This window comes from Mastigoproctus giganteus, chromosome 10 (genome assembly GCF_048544385.1).
Source record: "Mastigoproctus giganteus isolate SK-2022 chromosome 10, ASM4854438v1, whole genome shotgun sequence".
Lineage (NCBI taxonomy): Eukaryota > Metazoa > Arthropoda > Arachnida > Uropygi > Thelyphonidae > Mastigoproctus > Mastigoproctus giganteus.
Genome location: NC_143584.1, coordinates 124787514 through 124809961, shown reverse-complemented (window position 1 = coordinate 124809961; position 22448 = coordinate 124787514). Strand labels below are relative to the sequence as shown.

General features: G+C 36.7%; 1 protein-coding gene across 2 annotated transcripts in view; it reads left to right on the top strand.

Moving 5' to 3' along the window:
• beta-PheRS (phenylalanine--tRNA ligase beta subunit) overlaps positions 1-18189 on the top strand; it is a 333270-nt gene extending 315081 nt beyond the window's left edge. For both annotated transcript variants that reach the window (XM_090383545.1, XM_090383544.1), the window contains one exon: positions 17933-18189. In XM_090383545.1, the coding sequence (XP_090239671.1) occupies positions 17933-18084 (152 nt within the window). In that variant the 3' untranslated portion in view covers positions 18085-18189. The remainder of the gene's footprint in view (positions 1-17932) is intronic.
• Positions 18190-22448: the final 4259 nt, after the last annotated feature.

Genomic DNA, 22448 nt, shown 5'->3' with positions numbered 1-22448 from the left:
ATGGACCTTCCCAACTTGCTATCACAACATCCATGCATTATTATCCAGGATGTTATTATTATTATTAGCCATATGGTGCAAGGAAGCCTGAGGCTTATGCTGCACCAGCCAAAAAAAAAAAAAATTCCTGAGAAAGAGAAGTAGAAAGGAATCACCAAGAAAGAGAAGAATGATAATATCCAGCTCAGGACCCTGGGTTTGCCAAGCCCATACTCACCAGATTTGAGCCCCTCTAAATAGACCTCAACATTCATGATAAACAGCCTCAGACCATCACACTGTCTCCTGCCAGGCTTAATTGTCAGGATGATATGGTCTAGATCTGATGCTTGTGCTCATCTGTGGACAATGTCTCTTCATCGGTTTCTGCTGTAGCCTACTTGTCAGGTTGTTGTGCTATAGCTGAGTGAATAATCATTACACAGAACAGTTGATTTGTAATGTGAATGTGAAATTTGTATTGTAAATAATTGTTTAAAAATAACTAAATGCAACAAGGCATAATACGTTAAGAGTAAGAGTTTAATTATCTATATAATATTGGTGTAGGTACACCATAGATAACTCTTAAGAAACTACGATGGTAGTGTGGAAGGCATCATTTGCTCTGTATCTCATATTGTGCTCTTCCTTCACAATGAGTTGCCATGGTATTGCACTACTTGAATAAGTAACTCTTCACTAATAGAGACAACTATTGTTACTTATTCTCAGTGAGTACCACCACCCAGACGGCACCATTTCAAAGCTATTGGCCTATCATTGGTGGGTGGGCAGGTACCCTGGTATTGCAGACGTGACAACCCAGTTGATGAAGATAATCACACAATTTGAGAGATGCCAAAAGATTTATATGATAATATTTTAAAATAACTAAATGCAACAAGACATAATACATTAAGAGTGAGTTTAATTATCTTTATAATATCGGTGTAGATACACCATAGATAACTCTTAAGAAGCTACGATGGTAGTGTGGAAGGCATCATTTGCTCTGATCTCATATTGTGCTCTTCCTTCACAACGAGTTGCCATGGTATTGCACTACCTTGAATAAGTAACACTTCACTAATTCGTGGTAGTGCAATATTATGGCAACTCGTTGTGAAGAAGGAGCACAATATGAGATACAGAGCAAATGATGCCTTCCACACTACCATCGTAATTTCTTAAGAGTTATCTATGGTGCATCTACACCAATATTATATAGATAATTAAACTCTTACTCTTAACGTATTATGCCTTGTTGCATTTAGTTATTTTTAAATATTATCATATAAACCTTTTGGCATCTCTCAAATTGTGTGATTATCTTCACAACTGGGTTGCCATGTCTGCAATACCAGGGTACCTGCCCACCCACCGGTGATAGGCCAATAGCATTGAAACGATGCTGTCTGGATGGTGATACTGACCGAGAATAAGTAACAGTAGTCTTCTCTATTAGTGAAGCATTACTTATTCGAGGTAGTGCAACACCATGGCAACTCGTTGTGAAGGAAGAGCACAATATGAGATACAGAGCAAATGATGTCTTCCACACTACCATCGTAGTTTCTTAAGAGTTATCTATAGTGTATGTACACCGATATTATATAGATAATATAAATAATTGTATACTGTACTTTACTATTTCTTTATGTATGGCAAATTTGACAGAATTTTTTTTGGCTAGGGCCCACTTTACTGAATGAATGAATGAATGGACACCTGCAAGGCCCAGGCATAACCTTCAGATTGGTTGACCATGTACCAAGACTTGTCACTCCAAAGCACAGCTTTTCATTTCTGTGGTCCAAGAACAGCAGGCTAGATGCCGTCTGGTATTAATTAAGGTGATTAGTGGCTTGTGGATAGCTACACTACCATGGTAACCAAAATCATTAAAAAATAATAATAAATAAATAAAAAATTTGTACTCCGGTACAACCACACAGTCAGAGGAGTTCACAAAATATAGAGAATACAAGAAGCAGCACCGTATTTAGCAGTCACGAGTTTGAACCCCAGTCACTCGAACCTATGCACTCTCTCCTGACCACTTGGCTACAAGGCCGTTCATGCAGTATCCCCCACTGTACTGGTAAGGTATAAGGTATGTTCGTGTCAGGTGGCACCTGGGATTTCTCCCATCTCCGCATGTGTTCGCTGTATCGAGGACAGTTCACTGTAAAGCCAGAGACTCGAAAGTGTGTGTGGGCCATGTCTGTGCAGTGTGATGTGTTGTGCCCATTGTTTGTCCAGCTTATTGGGACCCAACGTTGCCCATACCTTGCTACGTGGAGGCTAGCTGGGTGTGCCCAGTACCAAAAGTTGCTCTGGCAGGTCCTGCCACACATAGTTTCCTGGGATTTCAGTGGGTAGGTTTAAAAAAAAAAAAAAAAAAAAACGCACTTGACATTAATGCTTAATGCGATTGCTGTTAGGAAATCGCTGGTTGGGGTTGAACGCTAGAGAGATGTGTTAAAAGGCCTAATAAGTCAGGCAAAATTTTGATGTTATTAAATTTAGACATGTTAGATAATAGTGTTAGTAGTCTTAGAGATTTACACGAAACTGGTAGAATTTAGACTTTGGCGGCATTGTTAAGGGGTGTACTCGGTTGGTTTAGTGAGAGGGGGGAGAGACTGAAGATTGGGGGGAAAACAGATAGAAGAATGGGGATGATAGAGTAGGCATCCCCAAAGAGGTCAGTGGAGACGAAGTATGGGGGAGGCAGGGAGGGGAAGAGACAGAGACCTGTCTCCTCCCTCCCCTGCCTTGGGATGGGGTTTTAAAGGGAACCGGGTTAGAGTACCCAGTTCAGATCGCGAATGGCGTGTCGGCAGCAAAGCCGCAGTATGTCTTTGTTGGTGATGGTTGTCATGTCCGTGTAGTGTTGAGTCCGCTAAGAAGGTCAAGCTGCCCATCCCGCTCTGGGGGGGTGGGATATGTTAGTGGAAACCCACCAGGCGAAGGGGGTGGGAAAGACACACATTTACTTCATTCATAACACTGTACTGGTATAAGGTATGTTCGTGTCAGACGGCGCCTGGGATTTCTCCCATCTCCGCGTATGTTCGCTGTATCGAGGACAGTACACTGTCAAGCCAGAGACTTGAAAGTGTGTGGGTCATGTCTGTGCAGTGTGATCTGTTGTGCCCATTGTTTGTCCGGCTTATTGGCCGCCTGGCCCCTGGTGGGGCCCGACGTTGCCCATACCTTGCCACGTGGAGGCTAGCCGGCTGTCCAGCATCATGACGAGTTGCTCCGGCAGGTCCTGCCACCTAGTTTCCTGGGATTTCAGTGGCTAGGACCTAAAAAATAAATTAATTAATAAAAAAATAATAATAAAATAAATAATAAATAAAAAATAATAATAATAATAATAATAAAATAAAATAAAAAAAATAATAATGATAAAAGTAAAAAAAAATAATAATAATAAAAAAAAAAAATATATATATATATATATATAGGCATTTGACGTTAATTCTTAAGGAGATTGCTGTTAGCAAATCGCTGGTTGGGGTTGAACGCTAGAAAGATGTGTTAAAAGACCTAATAGGTCGGGCAGAATTTTGTTATTAAATTTAGACGTGTGGGCTATACGTTAGATGAAAGATAAAAGTGGGAGGGAGGGGAGGCTGAAGACTGGGGGGGTTAGAAGTAGAAGTAAGGGGTCGATAGAGGAGATGACCCCTGCTAGACAGTATGGCATGCCCATGCCACACCAGAGGGGAGTTTGGATGGCGGGTGGGGGAGACGAAGAAAAGTTATCTCCCCCTGCCATGGATAAGATATACAGTAAGAGTGGGGGAAGAGACTGAAGACTGGGGGGAAAGGCAGAAGCATGGGGACGATAGAGAAGGCGACCCCAGGTGGTCAGTGAGGCAGGCCCATGCCTCACCAGGCGAAGAGATGGGTTGGCAGGGGAGGGAGGAAACAGAGCATGTCTCCTCTCCCTCCTGCCGGGGATAGGGAATTTAAGATGAATAGGGTAAGGGTACCCCATTCAGCTCGCCATATAGCATTTGGCAGCGGAGCTGCTAATGGTTCTAGTCCGTTTCCAGGAGCGATCGGACCGAAACATGATCGGTCATGGGGTGGTTCCCGTCCGTTCTGCAGTCTTTACCGTCAAAAGGTCCGGGTTTGCTTGTCGGCGTTTGTGGGGTCTTTCTTGTGACATTTCCCATCCATGTGGTGTTTGCGTCAATGTTGTTTATAGAGTCATTTCTCATTTATTCAACTTTAGGTCCACTTCAGGGTTTAGTGCCTTGATTATCGGAGACCATTGGATTCAGGCGTCTTCCACGGGATGATTTCCTTCGAGGTTTGTTCATTTCCTTATTGTGTAACACTGTACTGGTATTGACACGTGACCCAATCATCTGATGCAGTGGTTATCAATCTTTTGTCACCCATGTCACACTAAGTTAAAAGGCAAACATTAACAGCACACCAAAATAGTGATTACCGTTGAACTCAATGGAATTTTTCCTAATCTTTTGGCATACTTGAAAAGGGTTGCAGCACACCGGTTGGGAACCGCTGGTCTGATGTGTGTGTGTGTGTATATAAAATAAATGATTTTTTTTTAAAAAGTAACCTGGTGTTATCCAGGTATCTGGCCAATCCTTCCTTAAATTTACACAAGCTCTAATTCTACAGCATTTATTCCTATGGTTAAAATATTTCTTATACTGTATATCTTATATCTACAGCTATTTTTTTATTTTAAGTTCAGTAGATGTCTTGTTCTGAGACCTTTCAACCTGAAGCAGCATTTTTTTTTTTTTTCAGTAGAAATTCTTTATATTGATAACTAACCTTGCTGCTGTTTACTATACCCTTTCCAGCAGATTCCTATCCTCCCTGAAATTGTAGTTCTTAACTCTCTCACTATGAAAGTTTTTTTTTAAGTCTCCACTGAATTTATATTTGTACACAAGATGCATGAATGTTATAGCATTAGGGAGTCTTTGAATATGTAAGATTGAATCAATTTTATGTTATTACTGGTATTAGTATTATTATAATTGGACAACTGTGTGATTATATATTTGAAACAAATTTTAAAAAAAAGAAACACTATCATGAAACAAGGTAAGCAAGGTGCTATGTTGCTACCTGTATACCAGATTCCCAATATTAAAATAAAATTAAATCATAAACAAAATCATAATATTATATGACAAACAATAAATATGAAAAGTCATTTTTTATTTTGATGTTTGGTATACAGGTAGCAATGTTGTCCCTTCCTAAAGAATAATCCTAATTATAGCATTAACTCGTTTCATGATAAATTGTGTTTCTTTTTTTTTATATTAGTATCATATTATAATAGCTAAATTGTACAAGGAAGTGGACTTTTTCTACATCTGCTGGAAAAGGGAAAAAAAAAAAAAAAAAAACACAGATAGGGAGTTTTCCATATATGTGGAAAACTCAAAAGAAGAAAAGAACGAATCAGATCAGACCCTTGTATGGTGGGTGCAGGAAAGTCTTAGATAACCAGCTAATATTGCAGATAAATCAAACAGGTACTTTGCATTAATATTTACAAATCAAAGACCCTCCACAGCAAACTGTGCCCAGTGAAGCTGGGAAGTATGAGATCACACTACTCTGCATTTTGAAAAAACATTCACTGATGTTTTCTCAGAAAAGGCAATTTCTGAATCATTATCTAACTGAATTAAAAATTACTTCCCTTTGTTTCCATCACGTCCAGTTTGTTCAAAAATCACAAAAGAAAATTTAATTTTTCACAAATTTTTATTAATTGCGGAGAATTTGTGCACTGATATAACGAAATGCTACTTTTACCAGACTTTTATATTTAGATAAACTCACCTCTCGTAACAACTGATCTATGATGGATCAAATTTTCATTTCTTTGATTTTCTTGCAGATTCTTCTACTTCAGAGTCCCTCTTCAGCAATAATCAGCCATTGTGGTGATATTCTATCTCCCCTGGTACCTCATCACCATATATTTAATGTCCTGGTAAAAACTTTCACCATTTTCTTCCCTAAAACTTCCTAGATTTTCTAGAAAGTAGTCAATGTGGGAGAGTAAAAAATGTACCTTGGCACTCCTTGCAGCCCAGCTTCATTGAAGTTTGCCAACATATTTTCAAATATATTCTTGTAGTCTGGATCTTTGTGATTCCCTAAGAAGTTAGGGTTGAATTTGAAAGTGTCTGTAATTCTGCCCAGACACGATAGGAGGGAGTATATGATGAGAGCCTTGTCGATCAGTTCAGCCCTGGAAAGATTGTGCAAGGCTCAAGAGGTAGAATTTTTCTCAGCGTGGTCTGTGCTTGTTAACAGGAGAGACTGTTTCTACAGAGATGGGATACACTTAAATAGAAAGGGTATGAGAATATTTGCTGATGCTACCGAGGCAGTGTTAGGTGGGCCGGAAAACTGCTAGCTTGGGGGGATACAAAGACTAATAGATTAACAGTAGCTGCTGTCAGATGTGAAAGTGATTCTTGCACTGCTTCTATTGGAATGAGTAGCAGACTGGAAAACAAGATGCAGGTGGTTTCACAGACTGCTGGGAGTCATTGCGGTACAAGTAAACACATGGGCTGTGATAGGTTAGCTAAGAATAGGAAAGGGTGCATGTATACTTACGTGTACACCAATGCTAGGAGTTTGGTAGGTTGGTTGGTTTTTTGGTTTTTAGGAGCATTAGCAACTAAGGCCATATTGCTCCGGGATATGCGGTGGTCATTCCCTGACCTTTCCGCATCCTCCGTATTTGGTTGTCACGGGCTCGAACCCCGGTCTAATCAAGAAGCGTGTACTACGCACTGCCGCACCTGGCTACGGAGGCACCCAGGAGTTTGGTAAATAAATTTTATGAATTAGAAGTGTTGGTCAAAACATCAAAAGCAGATATTGTTGGGATATCAGACACTTGGTGTCACACAGATATAAGGAATGCAGAAAGAAACACATAGAATCCAAGGAAGTGCAGCCAGTCGACATTGCTGGATTGTGCAGTGTCGAGTCACTTTGGTGTGACATAAGCACTGGGAGATCAAAATTGAGAATAGGAGTGTGTTATAGGCCTAATGACTGATGAGTATAATAAAAAACTGTACAGGGAAATAGTGTGAGCCAGTAAATCAAAGAGTCTTATAATGGGAGATTTTAACTTTCCAGATATTGACTGGAATTTGTGGGTTGGTTGGTCACTCACACACTAGCAAGGCTTTTGTGGATTTATTGGATGATTGTTTTCTACAACAGCATGTTCAGAAGGCAGCTAGAGGGAGTAATACTCTTGATATGATTATCAGTAGTGATTCTTCATGCATTAAAAATCTGCAGATAAAGGAACCACTAGGTGGCAGTGATCACAGTGTGCTGAAGTGGGATTTACTCAAAGAGGTAACTACTACCATCAAGGGTAAAGGGAAGGGTTTTTGCTTTCATAAAGGTGACTGTGGAGGTCTGAGATGGTATTTAAATTGTGGTGGGACCACAATTTAAATGATGATGTTACCAACAGAAAATTCAAAATGGCAAGCATTCAAAGAATTAATCTTCGAAGCTACTAGGCTATATATACCAACTAAGAAATATTGTTCAGGGTTTAGGCCTAAATGGATATCAGATGAACTAATGAGACATGTGGCAGAGAAGAAAAATGCATGGGATACATATAAATTAATGGGTGACATGGAAGCCTATGATAGATATAAGCTGGTCTGTAACCAAGTCACAAAAGAGATTAGGCAGGCAAAGGCAGATTATGAGAAATCTTTGGCAAAGGATGCAAAGAAAAACAGCAATGAGTTCTTTACCTATGTAAACTCTAGAAGGAAAGGGATGAATCAGATTGGTCCACTGGATATTGATGGTTCAACTGTTGATGATCCTGTTCAGGTGGCTAACAAACTAAATGGATGTTTCTATATTCAAACATGAGGAGTTATTCAGGGAGGGGAATGCCAGAGGTGAATTAAACTCTAGCAGTGAGCTAGATTATTTTGTAATAACTGAGAGGAAAGTGGAGGAGAAATTGTTGAAGATAAAAATAAAAAAGACACCTGGGGTGGATGGGATCTATCCAGTTATATTAAAGGAGGCAGCAAAGGAAGTAAGCAAACCCTTACCCATAATTATGAGAGCTTCCTTGGACTCAGGGGAGGTACCCATGGACTGGAGATGTGCAAATGTGACCCCCAATTCACAAAGGAGGATCAAAGGGCAACACAAGTAATTAGACCTGTTAGTTTAACTTCTGACCTGTTAGTTTAACTTCTGTTCCAGTGAAATTAATGGAGGCACTAATTAAAGAAGCATTGCAGGATCATCAAGACAAGACTTCAGTTACAGCTCGGACACAGCATGCTTTTGTTAAGGGAAAGTCTTGCCTGACCAATCTGATTGGATACTATGATGTGGTCACAAAGGAACTGGATGCAGGGAATAACTTTGATATCGTATATTTGGATCTTAGAAAGTCTTTTAATACTGTTGCACATGGAAGACTGTTGCACAAATTGGTGCAGTGTGGCATTGGAGGCAAATTGCTGCTATGGATATAGAGATGGTTGAGTGAGAGAAGACAGAGTGGTAATCAATGGACACTGCTCATTGTGGACTAATGTTATTAGTGGAGTCCCTCAGGGTTCAGTGTTGGGTCCATTGTTGTTTTCTGTATTTATAAATGATATTGATGGTATATCAGGCTTAATGTTGAAGTTTGCAGATGATACGAAGGTTGGTAGGGTTGTTAAGGACACTAATGACAGTATGCTGCTGCAACGGGATCTAGAAAAGTTGAGCAGATGGACTGAGAGGTGGCAAATGAAGTTTAACGTCGACATATGGGAAGCAGTAACCCCAGAGTAACTTATCAACTCTGTGGTACTACACTGACGGTGGTAGAGAATGAAAAAGACCTGGGGGTAATTGTGCAGTCAGATATGAAGTTTTCTGAGCAGTGCAGTCGGTCTGCAAGAGTAGCTCATAGTGTCTTGTCAGTGAGATACAGGAATTTGTCTAGCAGGGATAAGGAGGTGATTACCCCTTGTATAAGGCAATGGTCAGGCCTTACCTTGAGTACTGTATACAGGTCTGCAGGCCTCATTTAAGAAGGATGTATAGCTGTTGGAACAAGTACAGAGAAGGGCAACAAGATTAGTTAATGGAACGAAGTGTTGTCCTTACAAAGAAAGGCTGAGGTTTTGTAGATTACGGTGCTTGGAGACTAGGCACCTGCGAGGTGATCTGATTGAGGTGTATAAAGCCTTGAATGGTTTGTGCATGCCCAGTGCTGATGGGGTTCTTCGTCTTGCTCAGAATAATCACCTGAGGGGGCATAAATTCAAGTTGAGGAAAGACAGTTGTAGGATAGATGTTTAGAAGTTTACATTTAGCCAGCAGGTAGTTGATTGGTGGAACAGACTTCCATCCTTTGTTGTGGAAGTTGATAGCCTAAATAAATTTAAGGCTGAGCTTCACAAGTTTTACAATTTTTCTTTCCATGTGTATTAAAAATGATTACTTGTTGTCAATTGACACAGTAATCAAAGGGAGTGGCATGTATGTCATATATGGGTTAGTTTTATTAGTATCAGAACCAATAGCATGTTACATTGGGAAGACTTGGAAATATGCACAGTTGGTCATACCACTGGCTATTATATGTCTCACAGTTGTAGAAATGTAATCATATTTTCATGGTTATGCCTATCTAGTTATTGTTCCATTGCAATTAACTTTACTCATTTCCAAAGTAATGAGAAATCCATCAACCGCTCGCTTTTAAACTATCTCATAACCTTCCATGTGATCATCCTGAGCTAAAGCGTTCACAAACTGTTTCATCAAACCTAGTTTGACGTGCAAGGAGGATAGTTTTGGGGTCTACCAGTTAGTTTATGAACTGTGTTCTTTGATCCAGGCAATAAACTGCCCCTCTTTGGCCAGACCTTGACATCTCAGTGCTGCTTACCCCTTGCTCGACTGTCCCACTCACACAAAAAGTAAGTCATTTTTGTGTAGCAAGATTGCTGTCCAAGTAACATGCCTATCACTTTAAAATAAGTATAGACCAAACAACCAACCATGTTCTTCATACTTAATGTTTGTCAGCAACTTCTTCAAGTTCTCATATGTTTCTTTCATATGCACATGAGCTGTTGAAATTAATCCATAGTTATTTCCATTGTGGAAAAACACACCTTTGAGACTCCTCTTTGATGAGCCAATAAAAAGTCTCCACTCTGCAGGATTGTAACTGATTCCTAAATAGTTCATTAAGTCATTTATATTATTGCAAAAAATCATCCTCAGAAAAGTAGACTAGTTCTTGTTCTCTGTGCCTGTACATGAGAAAAACATCCCATGTGCTAGAAGATTTTTTGACTTGTGTGTGGAACCAAGAGTTCTGCAGATTCCTTTGGTAATTTTAAATCTCTTACCAAATCATTGAGTTCATACTGTGGAAACAGTTGAGAGCTGGATTCAATGTCTCCAGGCATGTAGACTTCAGTTTTGTCTGCAGAAGCTTCACTTTCGGCACTCTCTGCTGCTACATTCTCAAATATAAGTGGTGGGCATGGAATCGGCAGGTTATCTCCTTGTGAGACTGGTCTAGTGGCAGATGGAATATTAGGATACACAATGCTATTCTTACTTTTTGCAATCTCTCTCTCTCTCTCTCTCTCTACTTAACTAAGCAAAAATGGCAGTCAATCACAGTGGTTTGTAGGCCCCTGTCAAATCATGGGAATTGCAAATGGCATAGCCTTCTTTTTACCATTTTTCCACAATCTCAATTCTTAAACACAGGTTCAGCAGACTTATGTGGAGAGCCCACTATTTATATTGGTCACTGAGTTTTACTCCAAAATAAGCACAATAAACATTTTTTACAAAACAGTATATCATATATTAGCATTAGCATTAGTAGAGGCATTTGATGCAAGAAAGCAAGCTTATGCAGCATCAGCCAAAAAAAAAAAAATAAATAAATAAATAAATAAAAAATAACCACTTCCACTTCACCCCTCTGTTCGTTCAAAATACCTGTCCAGCTGAGCCTTAAACTTATTCAGGCTATCAACCTCCACGACAAGAGATGGAAGTCTGTTCCACCAACCAACCACCTGCAGTATATTTTTTCACAATTGGGCTACCCCACTTTCACATAATTATTTAAAATCCACTAGTTCCTTATTTACTTGAATTTTGATACCAGTTTAGCTAGCTTTATCAATTTCTTAATTGACTGTAAATAATTTTTTTTATCCATCTGAAAAATCATATACACACACATTGGTCTTCAGTGTGTTATTGCATTTGCTATTAAACTTGTTGTTCAACTCCTATGGGTACAGAGATTTGTTGGTTATAAATGAATCTCCCATTATTTGTATTTTACGTGCATTCTCTAGTATGGTCCGAATAGATATATGACCACTCAGGATGTGTTCTTGAAGTTGCCGTACTTCGGTTTCAGTATTAAATTTTGTATTTTTACCCTGAGGTTTATTTTTATATAACTTAAGGTCTGTGTAAATTTATTCTGAGATTTATTTATTTCGTATGATGTGATCAGTACACGAAGGAACCAGTTTTTTCTTGCTTCCTTCGTGTATCGTGGCCAGGATATCCAACCAACTGGTTGGTTCGGCACCATCATGATATCCAGCCCGAGGCAGGAATCAAACCTGCGACCTTTGGGTTGCCAGGCAGGCACTTTACCTACCCGGCTAGCCTGGTCGGCTATTCTAAGATGAAATTGGTTAACTGTTTGCACTATGTATTTTACTTGATAATTACAAAAAATTGGTCCATCTGAGCTAGAGTTTTATGTTCCAGTTACATAAAGACAAGTTTTACAATTTTTCTTTCCATATATATTAAAAATGATTACTTGTTGTCAGTTGACACAGTAATTAAAGGGAGTGTGCATGTATGTCATATATGGGTTATTTTTATTAGTATTGTCTATTAGAACCATGTTACATTGGGAAGACTTGGAAATATGCACAGATGGTCATACCACTGGCTATTATATGTCTTAAAGTTGTAGAAATGTAATAATATTGTCATGGTTATGCCTATCTAGTTATTTCTCCATTGCAATTACCTTTACTCATTTCCAAAGTAATGAAGAAATCCATCAACCGCTCACTTTTAAACTATTTCATAACCTTCCATGTGATCAATGATTGCCAGTATGGATTCTGTCAGTGTAAATCCACTGGTGATATATTGGCTTACATTACTCAACTTTGAAAATTTTATGAAACAAGCAGTTGTTCTTGCCCTTTCTAAGGCTCTTCAACCCATGTACAGTACTAAGTACTGTAGGGTTCTAATACCTTTTGTGTTTGGAGTTTTTTAAAAACTAAAAATAAAGCTGTTATTTAAAGCTTTCATAATCTTATCTATGTAATACTGGTATAAAATACACAAAAATGGTTAGTAATTAAGCTAATTACTTATTATTTATGCATTGATGAATGTGTTGGCTCCGGAAGAAGTGCCTATCAATGTGTGTAAGCATTAATTTTATGAATTATTTCAAAACTGTCTTATTTTGCACACAAACACAGATTAATGTGTTACATTTCATAGTTGTCCCACATTTTAGTTGGGTATTACAATACAGCAGGGGTGGTCAACTTAATTTGTGATGCGATCTACTTTTTTTTCTTCAAAATGTGCCACGATCTACCATCTCAAGAATTTCATTGCATATGGTTAAAAAAAAGAAAAGTTAATCAACACATATTGAAAAATGTTGTCTTTAAATTTAAATACAATTCAGAATTCTTATTTTAAATTCATATGTATTTAAATTTTTAATTTATGCAAAGTTTGTGTCTTCATGTCATTGGCTAAGCTTTCGAAATTGGGAATATAACCGTAAAGAATCTTCTGTATGCAAGTCCATAAGAGTAGGGCGATTCTTCATCTTTTTTTTTTTTTTTTTTTTTTGTCAAATATGAAAAGGCCGATTCACACAGATATGTGGAACCAAAACAGGAATTTAAAAGTTCACTGCATTTTTTCACATTTGGGTACTTTTCTCAGCAAACATATTTCCAAAAGTCTTTTTCTGATGATCTGGCTTTTAGGAAATATCATTTCGCCATGTAATAATTTCATTTTCAAGTATCGTTTTCTCCATGTGAAAAATCTCAGCGATTTTTTTCTTATCTAAGTTGACATTAAATGAATAAGAAATATATTGAACAAGGTCTTCAATTGTTTCAAAGTCATCCACAACTTCCTCGATTTCAGAAACATATTTCTATTAAATTCAAAAACAGGACATTTTTGCAAATGAACTTGCATATTTGCAAAATGATAGAATTTTTTTTCTTTGAGATCCTTAGCCATTGCCAAAAATTGATATTTATATGCAGAAATATTACTAATCATGCCACCCGCATTTTTATTTTTTCCTTGTAATTCCAAATTCACATCACTTAATTTACTGGTAAAATCTGCCAAAAAAGCCAGACCACACAACCACTCCATATCTTGTAGCTGCTGATAATCATCTTCCCTTTGATCAACAATTTTTAATTTCATTCAGCAAATTTCGAAATCTCTGTACAAACTTACTCCGACTCAGCCACCTCACATCTGTGTGTAATATCAGATCTGGTTCATTTTCGCCGAGTTGCATTTTGAAAAGTCTCCTTTGATGGAATTCACGATTTTGAAAGCTATGTCCATAACACTTAGAATTTAATCTTTTGCTGGCTAAAACTTGTTGGTGGATGATACAGTGGTAACTCAAAAAATCTGAGAATTCACCATCCTTTTGGCACAATGCAATGAATCCATTAAAATGCCCTATCATTACTTTGGCTCCATCTGTTATTGATATGAGCTTAAATAGTGGTAATTTAATTTTTTCAATAAAATTTTTGAATGCGTTAAATATATCAAGACCTCTAGTTCTTTCTTTTAACGAAACCATACCCAGCAGTTTTTGTCTAGTGGCAGAATCATCGAAAACCATACGAATAAAAAAAAGACATCGAGCTGTATCACTGACGTCTGTAGATTCATCCAGTTGTAAAGAAAAGGACACACCACTAGCAATATGAGCACGCAATTGTTCGCTCACTTTTTTACTCATTTTTTTTTATGCTTCGCATCACAGTATTTCGAGATAATTGCAGAACTTGAAGAGCACTTTTAATTTCATTTTTGTTCTTAAAATTTTCGAAAAGAGAATCTGTTATTCCTAAAAATGCGTCTTTGATGAATTGACCATCAGAAAATGGTTTGCATTTTTTTGCAAGAAGATGACTCACTTTAAATGATGCTAGATTGTAAATTAGGTGTAATGAAGAAATTTTGTTGCACGAATAATCTGAATTACGTTATTTTAATTTTTTTTTTCTAAGTTCACTATTAGGCAGAAATTCCAATTGGTATTTACCATGGAGTGCATTGAAGTGCCTTTCTAAATTTCCTTTTTTGGGTCTAGCCACGGCATTGCAAATCAAACAACATTTTTCTTTTATAATTGCAAAAAGGTATTCTAGTTCCCACTCGATGAAAATGATATGTTTTACTCCTTTTCGTAGTATTCATTTTAAATCAAGGAATATTAAATTAACGCATAAGTACTGCCGAGTTATTAATATTAAGTAAGCTAAATAAGAATTCGACACATACACTATACTCTCCACAACATAACTGCATGAATTTTCATTAGACAAGCCTAGCTGCTGCATGGCAACAAGAGTAGTCATGTGGTTGAACAGATTTGTAATAAGTGTATGCAGTGGGGCTGCTAATAATAACATTTAGATTTTGATTAATCTATTTTTTATATATGCTTAAAATTCGTCGTGATCGACTGAAATTAAAGCCGCAATCGACTTGTTCGCCCCCCCCCCCTGCTATACAGTATCAGCTATTATCCTTTCGCTATAATACCAGCTGGGGCTATTCTGATTTTTATATTAAACTAAAAACCTGTTTTTACTTTAATATAATAAAATATATTTATTTACCTGATGTATGGATGCTAACTGTTTGATTAAATTTGTATTACATCATATACATCAATTGTGTAGCATTTAACTTTATTCTACACATTATATTATCTCTCTCTCTCTCTCTCTCTATATATATATATATCCGATAATTCAAAATTAATTAAACTTTAAGCCATTATTTAAATACACACACACACACACATATATATATACACACACACACACACGCACATATATATACAGTAGACTCTCGATTTTCCAGGATAGATGGTAAAAAACAAATCCCAGATAATCGATTTCCCGGTTAATCCAAAAATACAGAAGTCCCCGACATACATTCCAGGACTTCTTACTTCATCAAGTTTTACATAACTTGGGAATGACTACTAACATATTGCTACTCTATTATTATTAACAAATCTGAATTCAGCACGATACTTGTTAATGTTTGACCATTTTCGTACATTCTTATTAGTTTAATTTTTCTGATCCAAATCGATCGCTTTTCTTTTGTTGGTAGATGTACTAGTGCCACTGTCACTTATTCTCTTAGTCAGCACCATGATAACACTCAAAATGAAATTTTCTGTAAAAAACTTCGCAGGGTTAAGGCAAAAACTCACTATTATCACCCCGTGCGAGCTCACATTTTACTAAAGCACATTACTGGAAGTCAACAAAAAACAATTTGCACTTTCCATTTTATTGGGCATTTCTGACAATCTATTATAATAGATTGCGCTACCCATTTATAAACGGGTAGTAAACTCGATCTTATTGCATTTGCGATAATACCAATAGGTGGAATTCTGTGGGTTTTTACGTTATTATGGTGAAGTGTGTATCTCCTTCACTGAAATCTTCAGTCATATAAAAAAAAAACCATAAATAATTGTAAGAATCTTCTCTTTTTTGTTTTCCCTTGTCACTTGTACAATTTGTGCATGCCATGACGTCATTATTGATTACTTATTATTATTTGTTTTTGTTGTTGTTTTAAATTTTACAATCCTAAAAATAAAAAAAAAAATTGAGTGAAAACAAATTAACGTACATCCGTAGTTGTGTAAGTCGGGGACTTACTGTATTGAAAAATTTTCAGCAACCTATGTAAAAAATATGGCGATAGATAAAAAAAAACTTACCATATACTATTCGTGTGTCTAATACGATGCTTCCCTTTATTTTTTGCGATGTCGATTTTAAATCTAATAGCATCCCTTTATTTTTTACAATGTGGCATATGGTTTGGTCACCAAATTATAATGGTTCATTGGAGATTTAACGGATGCACCGTTTTCAAACTTTCGAATAATTTCAAGTCTTTGTTTAACTGAAAGCGCAACTCTTTTGCATTTACCCATCATTTTCGCGATTTCTAAACAAAAAAAAAATATTTATTATAAAAATTTCGGCTTCCCTGACATAAATAACGAAACAAAATTTGTCTTTTTGCGGTGTGACACAACACAACAATTGACGCAACGCACTAAAACAAACTAAACATTTCTTTTCTCTCTCTCTCTCCCCCCCCCTTTTTTTTTTGTTTTGAGTGACAGGTGTAAAGACAGTGGGGGGTTGCAAGATAATAGGCACATTAATCTCCCAATGATGACTTATAATGCCACTTCTTGTCACTTATTTTCGACTTGCAAAATATCTGTTTATACCTATTCTAGTTATTACTTGAATTTTATGATTTCTGGTTGATTATTATTTTTATTTTATTTATTTATGTTTTTAATTTGGAGTCTTGAAGTGTTCCGGTTAATCCGATCCCAGTAAATCGAGAGTCTGCTGTATATATTTAAATAATGAACAATAGTTAAAAATGGAAACATTAATGAAAGAAAATAAAATGGTACAGCAAACATCAGAGGCAGCAAATTGCATATTCCTCTACATGATGCTGGAAATAAAACTAAAAAGTAAAATAAAAATAAAAATGTGCTAGTAGCATGGCTAAACAGTAGAACAAAAATAGTCAAAATGAATCAGATTAATTAATTAATCTGTGTAATTAATATATATCTATTTATTATATATATATATATATATATATATATATAAAAAATACTTAAAAAAGAAATAGGAAAAGGAAAGAAAATTTGACTAAGGCCAGTGATAAAGAAAACCCAACAACTATGGATATTAGTTTCGAGAAAAAAATAACTATTTTTCTCTAAACTAATATTAAAACGTTGAAATATTTTGTTTATATGCTCGTTAAATGAAGTAATAAAAAGATGAAAGCTGATAAAAGAAGTTTTTGAAGATCAGTGTAATCAGTACAAAGTAAAGATCAAATAGCACACATTTTGAAGAGGCATTTGAAATGTGCCAATTACTTTTGGTAAATCCCTTGTAATTGGAACTTCTTGTTAATACATATTCCATAGCTTTAAAAAATAATACTGGAAAAACAAATCTGTAGGCCTGAAGCAAGTTTATATTATTTCTGATTTTGAATATGAATGGCATTATTGAAAATGTCAGTCAAAATATAAGCTGTTCAACAATACTGATGCTATATTATAACTGAAATTTTAATTAGAAGAATACAATTAAAGCATGCCTTTCAATTCAGGTATTTTTAATCTGGCAAAAAAAAAAAAAAAAAAAAACTGCAGTTAGCTGAATATTACATAAATATTGTGGTTCACTTTGCACAATTTGTTCTATACGTGGTGTATGCCTTTTAGACAGATTACGATTCAAAACATCATCCTTTATTAATCATATTTGTATACAGTAATTAGCTAAACTTTTTCACCTGTAACATAGCCCCATTGTTATCAATCATTTTGATTTATTTTGGGGTAATTGATATTTGGACTTAAATAATTGATGTAACCCCAGCACTGACTAATTCTGTAGAATTCTGAATAAAAAGTTTCTCAATTCCTTGTCTCTATTGCCAATACTAATACTTATTTTTCTTTCAGATCCGACATTCTTTCCAGGTCGCTGTGCTGAAGTCATTGCTAATAATCAGGTAATCGGCAAACTTGGGGTCATCCATCCTGAGGTTATCATTAATTTTGATTTATCTCTGCCCTGTGCAGCATTAGAGATAAATATTGAGCCATTTGTTTAACATTCCTTCATGCAAAGGGACTAAGAACTTTCCATGTTGTCAAGGAAGAACTGAGGGGAATGAAGGTGTATAGTAAAGCAGCAATAAATTATTTCAGCTAAAAATTGTATAGGCTGGTCTGAATTTTTGCTTTTCTTTCATAGCATAGTTTGAAAATTTTTTTGCAATGATAAAAAATATTTCCCAATACTTATATCATAGAGACTACTATTATTCCATGGTAAATTAACATTTCTGTATAATATATATTAAAATATTTCACTCTTTGTGATTTAATCACAGCCATACCTGTAATTATGAACATAACCACACCCGTTAAAAATATATTTTACATTGAATAAAATTGTTCACATTTCTTCATTTTGGCAAGAAATATGATATTACATAGTAGAGTGTGTTAGTTGTCTGATGGCGCCAGGGGTTTACCCCATCTCCACATTGTATTCTTTGTAAGTGACACAACTCTGTGAAGGCCAGAGATTTAAAAATTGTGTGGGGAATTGTTTGTTGTGTAGTGTTATGTTCTGTTGTTTCTCTGACCATTTAGCTGTTGGAACCCACCGTTGCCCACACTTTGCCATGAGGAGGCAGGTCAGGCACCCAGTAGATTATTTAAGGACTCTGGCAGGCCCTGCCACTTATTTTCCAAGGATTTCAGTGGCAAGACTATATAAACTATATATATAAAAAAAAAAAAATAAAAGGTGGAGGGGGTGAATGCTAGAATTTGGAAAGGTCGAAAGAGGTTTACGAGAAGGTGGTTGAATTTTTAGACATTGATTAGAATTTGGTGGTATTGTTAGGGGTGTGCTCGGTCAGTTTAATTACAGTGGCAGGGGAGACTGGAGACACAGGTAGAAGGATTGGGACGATAGAGTAGGCATCTCCAAAGAGGTCAGTGGGGACGAGCCCACCAGGTGGAGTATGGGGGAGGCAGGGAAGGGGAGGAGACAGAGACTCGTCTCCTCTCTCCCCCCTGCCTGGGGATGGGGTTTTAAAGGGAACCGGGTTAGAGTACCCATATCTGATCACCAAATGGCATGTTGGCAGCAAAGCTGCAGTATGTCTTTGTTGGTGATGGTTGTCATGTCTTGTCGAATCCGGTAGGAAGGTCAAACTGCCCATCCCGATCCAGGGGTGGGATATGTTAGCTGGCAGTGGGGAACTCACCAGGCGAGGGGGGGAGAGACACATTTACTTCATTCATAATCCACATTCTATTTTTATACTTTTTTTCTTATAGTTTATAATATTTTTTTTCCGTTAGGTTATATTTTTTATCACTCACTCATACAGCTAACTACCCATTTTTTTTTATCACTCGCTCATTCATCTCTTTCTCACATACCAGTTATTACTTAGTGTAGGAAAACTTTTTTCCCTCCTGTTCTTATGTGGAATATTAAGTTTGAGTACAGAAAAAAAGAATTATCAGGAATTGAAGCACTTTACCTTGAACAGAGCAAAAAATTTCTATTTTGTTTGGAATAATTACAAATATTTCCAAAAATATTTCATGGTACTTTCTGTACCACTTTATCAGTGACTGGTATGTTGTCTCTGCAGTAACATCCACACTTTTTTGTGTGAGTTTACATTATTCTGGAGCAGTGGTTCTCGAGAGTTTTTTTCTGGTGGTCACGAAATTTAGTTGGTGGCTGCACAATTACTTTTTTATTAAGACATTTAATTTACCTATAACAATGATAATTAGATGGAATTTATATGTGTATAACAGGAATAATAATAAAAAAACCTAAAATAATTGTAAAAACTGTAAACTAATAATAATAAATTATGTAGTTTAAGATTCTATCCTGAAGTCAGCTGAGAAACATATATTTGTGAGTTTTGTAGAACATCATCATGTAAAATTTTAATTACTGCAATACTTTGCTATTAAACTCCAAATATAAAAACAAATTAAAAAATATCAGATGGGTGATCAAACACCATTATGTGGTACAGTTGTCCCTCGATTTGCATGGTTTTTTATTGTGCGGTTTTGCTATTGCACGGTCAGGTATTTACTACCACAATTTTAGATTGTGTAGCAAGTTTTGCTACCTGCACGATTTTTGTTACGAAGCGTCAAAAATAGGAATGAAGAGCAAATTTTGAAAATTTATTTGTTATTTACATGATTGAAGATTTCATTGGAGAAGAAATACATTTCCCCATAATAACGTATAATCCCACAGAATTCCAGCTGTCGGTATTATTGCAATGCAATAAAATTAAGTATATTACCCATTTATAATTATTGTTTTTATTGTTTTATGGTCGTGACCTCCAGAAATTTGCTTTAGAAAAATATCACAAAAGAATTCAAAACTGATTCTTATAACCAAACATAGCAATAAACAGTGGTATGTTTGTCCAATTATTTTTGAAACAACTTCCTCATTTGGGAACCCCCTTCAGTTATCCTACGTTAGCTGTTCAGACAGAATCTTTTTCTGGTTTGCGCAACGTAAAGTTTTTGATCAGTAAGCATTGCTTTTGCTGATTTAATATTTCTTGTCTATATAAAGAGCGTATTTAATTAGTTAGTGCCTAAAATGAAGAAAGCTACAATAAAAAAAAAAATTTTAATTTAGAGGAAAAATTAAAAATCGTTAAGGAGTTAGAAAATGGCAAAAAGGTTGTGACATTGGCCAAGAAATATAGCATAAATGAATCTAGCATTCGACGAATTAGGGAAAATGCTGAGAAAATTAAAAGTTCAGTTATCTGTTCCACATCATTGACTGCCGACTGGGCTAGCTGGGTGGGTAAAGTGCCTGCCTGGCAACCCAAAGGTCACGGGTTCGAATCCCGCCTCGGGCTTGGATCAAAGTACTGCAAAAAACCTTGGGAGGTGCACTGTGGCCACAGAAGCCAATGCGCCAATAACTACCAAAAAAAAAAAAAAAAAAACCATCATTGGCTATAAAAAGAACTACAAAAGTGAAATCCATTAATAGAGACAACTGAAAAATTTCTTTCTGGATAGATCATAATCAAAAGAGAAAGCCTCTTAGTTCAGATATTATTCACACCAAAGCTCTGCAAATTTTAATCACTTTGGTCCTTGAGGTTGTCGCGGAAATTCTCTCAGATATATCAGAGAAGCTGTACTTCCTATCTGGGAGTCTAAAACGCTGATGTAAATGATATTCGGATGACACTCAAGTCAAGTGAACCCAATTTCAGTGAAGTCCAGACAGCCAGATCCTCTGCTTACACGTTCACGATGGTGGGACTGTTAGTAATCATGGATATAGCCCCCAAAAGCACACTGTGGGTGACCACCCAGGTGTGAACCAATGTAAGCAGGGGTCGAGGTGTGACACCCATACCCATACCACATGGAGGAATGCCACCCCTCTGTGTTACCAGGCAATTCCAAGTGATAGATGACTCTCATCAACCGGTGCAATGCCACACTTTGTTTATTGGAGGCTTGAACTGGTGGAACCCATGTTTAGCCTCCAGATGACCTGCGAGATTTCTTTTCCGTGGTTGGATTACTGATTCAAAATTTCTGATGTCAATGCTTGCTCAGATCATGTCAGTAAAATTATTCTTGTAAGAATGGAATCCTTTATTCCACGCTCCACTTTAAAATCTTGTCCTTTATCTAAACCTTGGTTTTCCAATAAATGTGTTAAGGCTGTTCAAGAGAAGAACGTTGCATATCGTAATTGGTTTGCTTCCAGTTCATTTGTTCACTTTCATTTGTTGCCTCACCAAAGCCCGCAACAATTGTAAAGCAGTTATTAATCAGTCCAAACTAGATTTTGAACAGGATAAGAATAGAAAACTTGCATCTTGTCCTAATGGTAGCCAAGCATTCTGGTCTCTTGCCAAAGCTATTGGCTGCAACTTTTGCCCATCTCTGCTCCCACTTCTGTCAAAACCAGATGGTCTGTTTTCACTTTAGCCAAGCATAAAGCTGACCTGCTAGCATCCCATTTTTCTTCCAATTCACATATTAATGATCTTGGTAAAACACCTCCCACCATTCCCAAAACACTCCATTCAGTGCCTCCTGTGGTCTTCATGAAAAGGATGTCAGAAGGATTTTGACGAATCTTGATGCTAAGAAAGCTCCAGGTCCCGATGGTATTTCTCCACTTGTTCTCAAAACCTGTGCTCCTAAACTTACTCCTGTTCTTTGTCACCTTTTTTCACTTCCTTATTCCAAATGTGTTTTTCCTTCTGCTTGGAAATTTGCTCATATCCAGCCAGTTCCTAAAAGAGTGACAAATCCCACGAATCCCATTATTGCCCCATTGCAATTACTGCTACTCTTTCTAAAGTAATGGTGAAATCAGTTAACCGCCAACTCTTAAACTATCTAGAAACCTGTCTGATCAACG